A 13,069-nucleotide genomic window follows, 5' to 3' on the forward strand; every position below is an offset into this window, starting at 1 on the left:
GGCAATTCGGTCCTATATCTATGCTAGCATTTATGCTCTACTTGAACCTCTCCTAACCTCTACTTCAACTAATCTGATCAGCACATCCTTCTATTTGTTTCTTCCTCATATATTCACCTAGCTTACCCTTAAAGTTGTCTATGTTATTTGCTTCAACTATTGTTAGTGGTAGCAAGTTCCATATTCTAACCACTCACTGGGTAAAGAAGTTAAAATTACAATAATCTTCAAGTGTTTTGCCTTTCTGAAGCTGTTCGGTCAGCTTTTGCTAGTTAATCTGTAATGAGGACCCTTAATCCATCCCCTCAACTGCCACTAGCGACAACCCCCGCGCTAAACAGAAACTAATGCTCCCTCCAGACAATCCAAATTTTTTTAATTATTCATTCATGAGAAGTGGACGTCACTGGCTATGCCAGCATTTATTGCTCATCCCTAATTGCCCTTGAGAAGGTGGTGGTGAGCTGCCTTCTTGAACCGCTGCAGTCCAGGTGAGGTAGGTACACCCACCGTGCTGTTAGGAAGGGAGTTCCAGGATTTTGACTCAGTGACAGTGAAAGAACCGCGATATAGTTCCAAGTCAGGATGGTGTGTGACTTGGATGGGAACTTGCATCTGCTGCTCTTGTCCTTCGAGGTGGTAGAGGTCGCGGGATTGGAAGATGCTGTCTAAGGATCCTTGGTGCGTTGCTGCAGTGCATCTTGTAGATGGTACACACTGCTGCCACTGTGCGTCGGTGGTGGAGGGAATGAATGTTTGTGGATGGGGTGCCAATCAAGTGGGCTGCTTTGTCCTGGATGGTGTCGAGCTTCTTGAGTGTTGTTGGAGCTGCACCCATCCAGGTAAGCGGAGAGTATTCCATCACACTCCTGACTTGTGCCTTGTAGATGGTGGAAAGGCTTTGGGGAGTCAGGAGGTGAGTTACTCGCTGCAGGATTCCTAGCCTCTGACCTGCTCTTGTAGCCACGGTATTTATATGGCTACTCCAGTTCAGTTTCTGGTCAATGGTAGCCCCGAGGATGTTGATAGTGGGGGATTCAGGGATGGTAATGCCATCGAATGTCAAGGGGAGATGGTTAGATTCTCTCTTGTTGGAGCTGGTCATTGCCTGGCACATGTGTGGCACAAATATTACTTGCCATTTATCAGCCCAAACCTGGATGTTGTCCAGGTCTAGCTGCATTTCTACACGGACTGCTTCAGTATTTGAAGAGTCGCGAATGGTGCTGAAAATTGCACAATCATCAGCGAATATCCCCACTTCTGACCTTATGATTGAAAGGTAGGTCATTGATGAAGCAGCTGAAAATGGTTGGGCCTAGGACACTACCCTGAGGAACTCCTGCAGTGATGTCCTGGAGCTCAGATGATTGACCTCCAAGAATCACAGCCATCTTCCTTTGCGCTAGGTATGACTCCAACGAGCAGGGTTTTCCCCTGATTTCCATGGACTCCAGTTTTGTTAGGGCTCCTTGATGCCATATTCGGTCAAATGCTGCCTTGATGTCAAGGGCAGTCACACTCACCTCACCTCTTGAGTTCAGCTCTTTTGTCCATGTTTGAACCAAGGCTGTAATGAGGTCAGGTGCTGAGTGGCCCTGTCGGAACCCAAACTGGGTATCACTGAACAGGTTATTGCTAAGCAAGTGCCGCTTGATGGCACTGTTGATGACACCTTCCATCACTTTGCTGATGATTGAGAGTAGACTGATGGGGCGGTAATTGGCCAGGTTGGACTTGTCCTGCTTTTTGTGTACAGGACATACCTGGGCAATTTTCCACATTGCTGGGTAGATGCCAGTGTTGCAGCTTGGGAGGACAGGCCCGTAATTGTATTGCTGGGTGTAGAATTCAATAGTCATGAAACAAAAAAGCTTCACGCTTTGTGCTGAATTACCTGCGGTGAAGGGGTGGGGTGGGGGTGCAGAGAATACCTCTGCGGTTGAAATTTTCACCCACCTCAAAAACTTCTGAAACGCTGTTAGCCATGACACTGTAGGATAATCAATACACAGGGAACAAGGGAGTGAGGCTTTAAATACCATGCAGGGCTCCTTAGAAAAAAGTATAGCAAATTAACAGCTCGGGAAGAGAATAGATTTTTGTTGTATTTTAAATCAATCACCACTGGCCAACAAAAGATTCTGTTCCTTGCAGTCAATATCACAGGATTTGAAGCTTTGATAAAATACATTTCAATGCCATGAGTCTTGCCAAGTGCACAGTTGGTGATGTTGCCGACATTCCCCTCAACTGCAATTTATAAAAACACCTTGGCACGAGCAGCCACTCTGTTGGTATTTAAATCTGTAACAGATTAGGGTTTACACAAAGGCTCCGATTCTACTTTTTCTCCTTTGCACAGGTACAGAATGTCGTGCAACTTGTCTGATACTATGCTCAGTTTCCATCCCTTGCAATTCTCAAAGCCACACTCACACCCACTAATCACAGCAAACCAGCTGTGAGGTCTGACTTCTGCACTCTGCCCCACCATCGCTTCCTGCCCCCCCTCAAGATACTGCTGATAGAAGAGCACATCCCCGTTTACAATAGCATCAGCATAAAGATCCCATCGCGAATCACCACAGTTATATATCCCACTTCATTCTTGTTACAAACAATTGACGCAAGTTTATCTCAAGGGATTTTTAACAAGAATGAACTTGGCTTTTTAGACACATTTCCCTTCATTACAACAGTGTCCACACTTCAAGAGTTCATTCCATTGGCTGTGAAGCACTTTGGGATGTCCTGAGGTCGTGAAAGGCGCTATGTGAATGAAAGTCTGTGTTTCTGAACGAGTTTTATCATACAGTGCAACCTGCATCTTTGCACTATACAATACAGCCAAATTGTACAAACAAACCTACATGCTTCATTTAGGGTTGCCAACCCTTCCTGATTGCCCAGGAGTCTCCCACACACCTCCCCCCTCTCTCCCCCCCCCACCAACCTGCCTCACGGACATCACTGACTGCTGCTGGAGAGTTGGTTCCCATACGGGGTGGCTGGAAACGGGAACCAGCTGATGCAGAAGCAATCAAAAGTTTGGGTGGTAGGGGGTGAGACCGAGACACATGGAGCGGGAGAAGTATGAAGTACGTGGCTGAGTTGGAAGTGGGGGGTGGGGATGGGGAAAAAAGGGAGACTGGGGAATGAAGTGGCCGTGGTGTCAATTTGCTCAGCCAACTTGGTGAGTGGGAGCAGCCCTGAGATAGGAGCAGTCAGTTAAAGGTACAAGCAAAACCCTGGGACTTCACGGTGAATAAATATTGAAAGACGGTTTCCACTTTGTGGCCAAATGGGGAATAAGGGGGAGGTGACTGAGGATTCTGGAAGAACCAAGGTAGGAAGGGAGATGGAAAGAAACTTGAATTTGGTCTGGTAAAGGTCATACCAACTTCACAGAATACAGCACAGAAGGAGGCCATTCAGCCCTTATGCTGGTGCCAGCTCTGCAAAGAGCTATCCCATTAGTCCCACTCCCCAGCATTTTCCCTACAGCCCTGCAATTTTACCCTTCCAAGTATTTTTTCTTGAAAGTTACTATTGAATCTGCTTCTACTGTCCTTTCAGGCAGTGCACGCAACAGAACACTGAATCTAAACATTTGTACAGCCATTGCAATGTAGTTTTCCCTGCTAGAAACAATTGGGACAATTTTTTGGATCTCACCAGATCAACGGAGTCCCTTCGATTCTTGGCCTGATAGACAGCATTGTTCTGGTTCCCGTATTTGGACATGTAGGTTCGTGGAGGCACCTGAGGTGGGAGAGTCTTACTCCTACTTACGGGCTTCCCAGAGGTTTCCCCCCTCCTGTTTTTTCCCTTGCAGATGGAATTAGGGCCAATGCTCCCGACTCTTATCAGCTTTGTATTCTCTCTATAGGTGGACATTAAATTCAGCTTCGTTATGGCATCATTCAAGTCGTCATAGTCAATCAACTCAAACTCTTCGTCAGAAGTCTTTTGGCTGGAGTAAATGTTTGGCGGTTCTACAATTTTACCATTTGAATCATCATTGCTGGGAGAGAACAGATTGATATCATTAGGTATAGTCAATTTCTCAATGCTCTCGCCAGGCAGCCCCTTGGACCAATGGTCTGTTAACGTTGCATTTCGACTGGGGCCTAGAGGAACTCGTGGTGGGACTGGTGGAGCATTGTCAATGATGGAATAATCTCCTTGTTGGCACGATGTCCCCTCAGTAGCGAGAAGCCCTCTACGCATTGGTTGCTGTGCACAGCCACTGATGGAGGAGTTTGTAGTGGTGGTCATGGCAGTTGTGGGTGTGGTAACATCCTTCCACAATGAGTAGTATTCTCGATCCTCTTGGCACTGGAGGTGGTCTGGAGGCCTGGGAACTGAGGTAGTAGAAGAACACGCAATGCCACGACTTGACAAAGAGGAGCCTTTGCTATAATTGAGACCAGGGTCTGACCCCGACAGGCCATGGGACCCTTTAATAGCATTGCGGTCATTTCTCAGTTGACTATAATCCAACAAAGGCTCCTCAAACGAAATCAACTGCAGGCTGTTAATATGTTTGGGCTTGCTGTCGTCTCTTGTTGTCGTGCTGCTCTGCCGAAGCCGCGAGAGGGCATCATACTCCATCTGAAGAGCCTCTGCAAGGGCTAGCTCCTGTCGGCTGATCCCAGAGAACTCCCATGGTTTCCAGTGTTCCTTGCTGCCCGTAGGTCGAGACATCTTAACAGCTGGTACAGGTGAATCTTACTTCTTCTGGAACGGGCGACCAAGGAACAAAGTCATAATAGACTCCACCTACAAACCAAAACACAAAAGGCTTTAAAATCAATCTCTTCATAAACCATGGAATTGATTCTTAGGACAAATCTGTTGTACGATTGGGGAGGAGGGGAAAATGGCAGCAGTTGAAATAAACTTCCAGAATAAAATCTTTGCAAGAGGGCCAATTGAGTCCTAAAATAGTAATAATATTTACTCCTATTCTTTAATAAAGTGCGCATTCCAGCAACCCTCTCAACAAAGAAGGAGTTTTTGAACAGGAAACTAGCTGAGGTTCTGGCCCAGTGAATGGGGGCCCAACTCTTGACTGCTGGGTGTAAACAACCACGCCCTGTAAAAAAGGGACATGTGGACAATCGACTGAACACAAAACCGACACAGCAGTCCAAAAGTGCACACATCTGTGGAACTTAAATTGCTTTAAAAAGGGCTATGTTAAATAAGGGGCTGTTGGTGATAGTGGTGGATCAGACAATAGCCTGGGTTCAGTTGCCACCCAGACTTGATGTAGTGACTATTAGCTACAAATGGCCAATGTGAAATGATTTTCAGCAGTCTCAATCCAATCCAGTTCCTAGTGGGGATGAGCTTGCACACCAAACCCAAATTGAGAATCTCGTTTGAGAGGCCAGCTGAAATGATTTGTTATAAAAACAAAAAGTGCTGGAAATACTCAGCAGGTCCGGAAGCATCTGTGGAGAGAGAAGCAAAGTTAACGTTTCAGGTCAGTGACCTTTCATCAGTTCTGATGAAAGTCAGACTTGCATTTATATTGTGGTGTCATGACCTCAGGACATTCTGAAGTGCTTTTCAAGTATAGTCACTGCTGTAATGTAGGAAACGCAGCAGCCAATTTGCACACAGCAAGGTCCCACAAACAGCGATGTGATCATGACCAGATAATCTGTTTCTTTTAAAGTGATGTTGATTGAGGGATATATATTGGCCAAGACACCGAAGATAACTCCCCTGCATAGTGGGATCTTTTACATGCACTGGAGATCAGATGGGGCCTCAGTTTAATGTCTCATCTGAAAGACTGCAACCTCCGACAGTGCAGGACTCCGTTACTGCACCTGAGTGTCAGCCTACATTACGTGCTCAAGTCTCTGAAGTGGGACTTTAACCCACACCTGATCTAGGGACAAGAGCGCCCCCAACTGAGCAATGGGTCTGAGGCACGGACATGTTTTTGGGATATCTAACTGTGCTATATGTAACACAATATTACACTAAAATGGCATGTTCTGGCTACTTTTAAACATCCGTACAGACCATCAATTCCCCAAAAGCTACCTATTTTACCCATCCATTCTGCAAGCCTGTTTATGTCTTATATTTTGCTGCAGTATTCTGCATTATTAGCTATGCCCACCTGCAAATTTCAAGAGCATACCTGCAATTCCCAAGTCCAAATTATTTATGTATAGGGCGAACATCTGCGGTCCCAGAACAGATCCCTGTGGGACATCATTCCCCATTATCTACCAGTCTGAGAAGCTTACCTTAGCTCATTTCCTGTTTCTGTTTTGGAGCCATCTTTCAATCCATTCTGCTACCTGACCCCCCTGACTCTGCATGCTCTGACTATTGTCACAATTCTCTTATCAAAGACCTACTGAAAGTAATAACGAACAAAATGTTTAATTTTTTCCACCCCCTCATCAAGCCAGTGCTCTTCTTTCTCTCACACTCCCCTGCCTGCCATCCCCATTTCAAACTGGGTTTCTTCTCCCCTTTCCAAATCAAGCTGACCCACAAACACTCCAACATCAGTGCGAGCACTTTTATCCCTCCATCTCATTCAACGTTACACTCTTCATCCCTACAACTTAGTTCAGAGAATCATAGAAGGTTACCACACAGAAGGAGGCCATTTAGCCCCAGCAATGCATGCTGGCACTCTTTCCCTCCCCCCAATTTATTTTGGCATTTCCTCCAACCACAACCCCTCACTGTAGCTCACTTTCTTTCTCAGCATGACGACTAGCTAATCATCTCAGCCCTGCCCTCGGTTCCGAATTCACATTGCTGCTCGTCAGAGTGACTGATTGTCACTGAATGTTGTGGGCAAGAATTCCTAATCTCAAGAATTCCTGCCCACAATGTGCAGCAATGTTTAATTGCTTGCAGCAGCAGTGTATCTCAAGAACCAGAAGTAATACTGAGGAGAGGAACCAACAGTGGTGCTATCTTACATCCACAAACAAAGACACTCTCCTCGAGACACTGACGAAATGCATGTCATTTTATACATATGTATTAAATGCACATCTTTCTTTCATTCAACACAATGTATAGTTTACGTGGTCAAGAACTCTCCCCATTCTAATCACTCGAGGAAGGGAAATAACTACCAAGAAGAAAAACTAAAAATAGCACACAGAGATTTGATGCATTAACCATTTCACTCAAGATAGTGCAAAAAAACAAAATTATAATCACAGGTAAATTAAGGAACAGTAATTTGGCACTGGAAAAATCGGAATATAAAGGTTTGTAGCTGCAAGAGGAAGGGAAGACTGAGGAAGCTCCTGGAAAAGACCGAATTAGAGTCGGTACTTGATACTGCAAAGGCTATGGGCACTGAAAATATTCCGGCAATAGTACTGAAGACTTGTGCTCCAGAACTGGCCAAACCCCTAGCCAAGCTGTTCCAGTACAGCTACAACACTGGCATCTACCCGGCAATGTGGAAAATTGTCCTAGTATATCCTGCACACAAAAAGCAGGACAAGTCCAACCTGGCCAATTACTGCCCTGTCAGCCTATTCTTGATCACAGTGCTATCAAGCGCACTTGCTTAGCAGTAACCTGCTCACTGATGCTCCGTTTGTGTTCCGCCAGGGCCACTCAACTCCTGACCTCTTACAGCCTTGGTCCAAATATGAACAATAGAGCTGACCTTCAGAGGTGAGGTAACAGTGACTACCCTTGACATCAGGCCAGCATTTGACCGAGTATGGCATCAAGGAGCCCTAGCAAAACTAGAGTCAATGGGAATCAGGGTGAAAACTCTCCACTGGTAGGAGACATACCGAGCACAAAGGAAGATGGTTGTGGTTGTTGGAGGTCAATCATCTCAGTCCCAGGATATTACTGCAGGAGTTCCTCAGGGTAGTGTCCTAGGCCCAACCATCTTCAGCTACTTCATCAATGACCTTCCCTCCATCATAAGGTCAGAAGTGGGGATGTTTGCCGATGATTACACAATGTTCAGCACCATTCGCAATCCCTCAGACACGGAGGCAGCCCACGTCCGGATGCAGCAAGACCTGGACAACATCCAAGCTTAGGCTGATAAGTGACAAGAAACATTCGCACCACACAAGTGCCAGGCAATGACCATTTCAAACAAGAGGGAATCTAACCATCTCCCCTTGAAGTTCAATGGCATTACCATTGGTGAATTCCCCCACGATAAACATGCTGGGGGTTACCATTGACCAGAAACTGAACTGGGTCAGCCAAATAAATGCTGTGACTACAAGAGCAGGTCAGAGGCTGGGAATTCTGTGGCGAGTAACTCACCTCCTGTCTTCCCAGTGCCTTTCCACCATCTACAAGGCACAAGTCAGGAGTGTGATGGAATACACTCCACTTGCCTAGATGGGTGCAGCTCCAACAACACTCAAGAAGCTCAACACCATCCAAGACAAAGCTGCCTGCTTGATTGGCACCCCATCCACCACCTTCAACATTCACTCCATTCACCACCGAAGCACAGTGGCAGCAGTGTGTACCATCTACAAGATGCACTGTTGCAACTCACCAAGGCTCCTTCGACAGCACCTTCCAAACCCGCGACCTCTACTGCCTAGAAGGACAAGGGCAGCAGATGCATGGGAACGCCACCACCTGCAAATTCCCTTCCAAGCCACACACCATCCTGACTTGGAACTATAATCGGCATTCCTTGACTGTCGCTGGGTCAAAATCCTGGAACTCCCTTCCTAACAGCACTGTTGTACCTACACCTCAAGGATTGCAGCGGTTCAAGAAGGCAGCTCACCACCACCTTCTCAAGGGCAATTAGGGATGGGCAATAAATACCTACCGAGCCAGCGACGCTCATATCCCACGAACCAATATAAAAAAAAGGATGGGAGCTTGATGGGAGGAAAGAATGGAAGGGAGGAGTTAGGCATTCAACCATCTGTGCTATGAAGCTGGCACACTCATACTTGGAGGAAGAGCATTCCTCTCTGATACTTCGCCAGAGTCCTGCTGCACTGTCTCTTGGAGACAAAGTTGTTGTGTGATCTGGCCCTGCCATTGCCACTTTGAAACTGGATAATTGCACAGGCACGATGGACCAAATGGTCTCCTTCTGTGCCATTCTATGACCTGAAAATGCAAAGACACCCTCTGCAGATGATTCGCTCTCCTCAAAAGGAAAATGCCTGCCTTGTGACCTAGGCCAGAGAGGAAGAACAAAAAAAAAGTCAGTGTGGAGAAACAAGAGAAGCTTGGATTGTCTTCCTTAGAGCAGAGAAGGTTAAGGGGATATTTCATAGAGGTGTTCAAAATTATGAAGGGTTTTGATAGAGCAGAAAGAGAGAGAAACTGTTTCCACTGGCAGGAGGATCTGTAACCAGAGGGCACGAATATAAGCTACATGACAAAAAAAGCCAGATGAAAATTTTCAAAAATATAGAGTTATGATCTGGAATTACATAGAACGTACAGCACAGAAACAGGTCTCTTGGCTCAACTGGACTATGCTGACAATACTTAATATACCGCCCGAAAGGGTGGAAGAGGATCTAATAGTAACTTTCAAAAGGGAATGGAACATCTGCTTGAAAAGGAAAAACAAATGCAGGCACATGGAGGTAGAGCAGGGGAGTGAGATTAATTGGGTTGCTCTTTCAAAGAGCCAGCACAGGCTCAATGGGCTGATCAGCCTCCCTCTGTGCTATATGATTCATGATTGCTGCTTCTGATCCCTACTGGAAAGTGTATGTGGACATTGGGGGTGAGGACAGGAGTGGGCTTGGTTGTGATGTAACCCATGGTTGAATGCTTTGCTAGCACACGCACAATCTAGGCTCACAGAGTTGGTAGCCACGGAACGATCCTCCAAACATGAGTCAGTACCCTCAATGGCTTACATTTATATAGAACCACAAAAATCCTGAATGCAAAATGCATTCATCCCAAGATACTTCGCAACTGGTGGAGGGGTTTAGTTTAGTAGAGAGTTTCAGAGAGTTGGGCAAGGTGGCTGAAGGGTCAGCCACTTATGGTAATGTGGAGGGAAGAGGGAAGTGACCAAAGTTGGAAGGGTGAATAGTGTGAACAGCGATGACAGGCTGAAGGAGGTCGTAGCTGATAGGGACAAGACAAAGACACAGAGGAATCTGAAATAAGGAACCGGTTGAGCAGAAGCTCAAAGTTCCGCCCTCCTCAGGTTCAGCTTGAGCAACCATCCAGGAAGAGCAACGATCAAGGCCTAGGGTGTGGAGTTTCTGGCTGAGAGACAAACAGAACAGTCTTAGGAGGGAAAGTTCAGGATTATCATTATCACTTGCATTTATATAGCACCTTTAAAAAAGCAAATGGTCCCAAGAAGCTTCACAGGAGCATTATCAACCAAACTTTTACACCAAGTCATGTAAGGAGATATTAGAACAGGTGACCAATAATTTGGTCAAAGAAGTAGGTTTCAAAGAGCATCTTAAAGGAGGAAAGAGAGGTAGAGAGGCAGAGAGATTTAGGGAGAGATTTCCAGAGCATAGGGCTTGGCAGCTGAAGACATGACCATCAATGGTGGAGCAATGAAAATCGGGAACATGCAAGAGGCCAGAATTGGAAGTGTTCAGAAATCTGAGGGTTGTAGGGTTAGAGGAGGTTACAGAGATAGAGGGATATGAAAATAAGGATGGGGAAGGCGGTGGTGTAGGGGTAATGTCACTAGACAAGTAACCCAGAGCCCCAGGCTAATGCTCTGGGGACATGGGTTCGAATCCCACCATGGCAGATGGTGGCATTTGAATTAAATTAATAAATCTGGAATTAAAAGCTAGTCCAGTGGTGATCATGAAACCATTGTCGATTGTTGTAAAAACCCATCTGGTTCACTCATGTCCATTAGGGAAGGAAATCTGCAACCCTTACCTGGTCTGGCCTACATATGACTCCAGACCCACAACAATGTGGTTGACTCTTAAATGCCCTCTGAAATGGCCTAGTAAGTCACTCAGTTGTATCAAACTGCTACAAAGTCTAGCACTGCGGGTGTACCTACACTCCAAGGGGTGCAGTGGTTTGAGAAGGCAATCACCACCACCTTCTCAAGGGCAATTAGGGATGGGCAATAAATGCTGGCCTAGCCAACGATGCCCACATCCCATGAATAAGTAAAAAAAAAAAATTTAAACTGAAGGGGTGCTGGTCTAGTAGCCAGTGTAGGTCAGCGATTGGTGAAAGAGACCTGATGCGAGTTAGGATATGGGCATACATGCAGCAGAAATTTGGATGAGATCAGTTTTTTGGAGAGTGGAAGATGGGAGGTTGGACAGGAGAGCGTTGGAATAGTTAAGAATAGATATAACAAAGGCACAGACGAGGATTTCAGCAACAGATCAGATGAGCTGAGGCAGGGGTGCAGTCTGGCAGCGTTTCGAAGGTGGAAGCAGGTGGTTTGAGTAATGGCGTGGATACATGGTCAGAAGCTCGTCTTGGAGTTAAATACAACACCAAGTCTGCAAACGGTCTGTTTCAGCCTAGCAGTTTGTTGTTTATCACCTCGTGTGCAGATGTTAAAATCTAACATTTAGAGGCAATTACCTAGATGCTATCAACTTAAAGAAACTTTCTTTTCTTGCTTGTTTCTCTCCATCTCTTCTGAAGAGGCAGAAGCTTGCTAGTTTCTGGTTCCACCAGCTCCAGCACCTCAACTAACTGGCCAAGGCCAGACAATACAATGTTGGTTCATTTATTCAGAAAGGCATAAAAGACAAGCTCAACCTATCCTCACCCAATGCACTTTGCAGACAATGTTTAACAGTGATTGGATGTGATTATATTCCCCTTTGGCTAGAGGTTGAACTGAGACCCACTTCAGCATCTCTGCTGCCTCCACAGCGGAGATTGTTTGACTCAGGAATCAAACCTGGGAATCTCCTGTATACCTCAACTACTCACTGGCTTAACCAGCTAAACCATTAAGGAATTAGACTGACTAAGAATAAGGATCACCTGTTGAGGACTGTGATTATCCCTGGGAATTAGACATCAGCTTCCCTCACCTTGCAGTATGTGATAGATTACCTGCAGCGCGCACACACACTAGGAATGTAATATCTACAAATACATAGCAAAATATCATAAGTTATAAGACATTTATGAGGATGTTGCCAGGAACGGAAAATTTTAGCCATGAGGAAAGATTGGATAGGCTGGGTTGTTTTCTTTGAAACAGAGGAGGCTGATGGAATATTTAATTGAGGTGTATAAAATTATGAGGGGCTGAGATAGAGTGGATAGGAAGGACATATTTCCATTAACAGAGAGGTCAATAACCAAGGGACAGAGATTTAAAGTAAGTGGCAGAAGGATTAGAGGAGAATATAGAAATTATTTCACCGAGAGGATTGAGAGGGTCTGGAAATCACTGCTTGAAAGGGTTGTAAAGGCAAAAACCTTCACTGCATTTAAAAATACTTGGCTATACGCGTGAAGTGCCTGACAGGAATATGGGCCAAGAGACATGATGGGAAGAATGGCCTCCTTCTGTGTTGTAAATGTTCTATGTTTCTAAGTGGCTCAATGCATTATATATATATCAGTGGGATATTACTGAGCTTGATCAGAATGACCAACTCCACACTATTCACAATCAGCCTGCGACTCCACCACAAACTAACAATGAACAACACCAATTTGAAACACTAAATATAAACATGACCTCAACAGAAGGTTATTCACATTCTCTGCAGCCAGGATGCTCCACACAATTACATGACCTTTTGCGCCGTATGAAATCATAACAAAAGGTATCAAAAAAAAGTCTAATTGTCGCAAGTTGAGTAAGTGAAGAGAACACGCGGTTAAAGCTGAGAACTGCCTGCTTGTGTGTTTGCTAACAACCTCTCAACACATTTTGGAGAATGTTACATATGAACATATGAATTTGGAGCAGGAGTAGGCCACTCGGCCCCTCGAGCCTGCTCCGCCATTCAATAAGATCATGGCTGATCTGATTGTAACCTCAACTCCACATTCCCACCTACCCCCAATAATCTTCCACTCCCTTGCTTATCAAGAATCTATCTACCTCTGCCTTAAAAATATT

The 13,069-nt window shown here is 45.4% G+C and overlaps 1 protein-coding gene across 3 annotated transcripts in view; it reads right to left on the reverse strand.

Moving 5' to 3' along the window:
• The window catches only part of pik3c2b (phosphatidylinositol-4-phosphate 3-kinase, catalytic subunit type 2 beta), a 179,086-nt gene that overhangs the window by 156,859 nt on the left and 9,158 nt on the right, over window positions 1-13,069 (reverse strand). For all 3 annotated transcript variants that reach the window (XM_068057433.1, XM_068057435.1, XM_068057432.1), the window contains exon 2: window positions 3,679-4,785. In XM_068057433.1, coding sequence (XP_067913534.1) covers window positions 3,679-4,710 — 1,032 coding nt within the window. In that variant the 5' untranslated portion in view covers window positions 4,711-4,785. The remainder of the gene's footprint in view (window positions 1-3,678; window positions 4,786-13,069) is intronic.

The sequence above is a fragment of the Heterodontus francisci genome, chromosome 25 (genome assembly GCF_036365525.1).
Source record: "Heterodontus francisci isolate sHetFra1 chromosome 25, sHetFra1.hap1, whole genome shotgun sequence".
In the NCBI taxonomy this organism is placed as follows: domain Eukaryota; kingdom Metazoa; phylum Chordata; class Chondrichthyes; order Heterodontiformes; family Heterodontidae; genus Heterodontus; species Heterodontus francisci.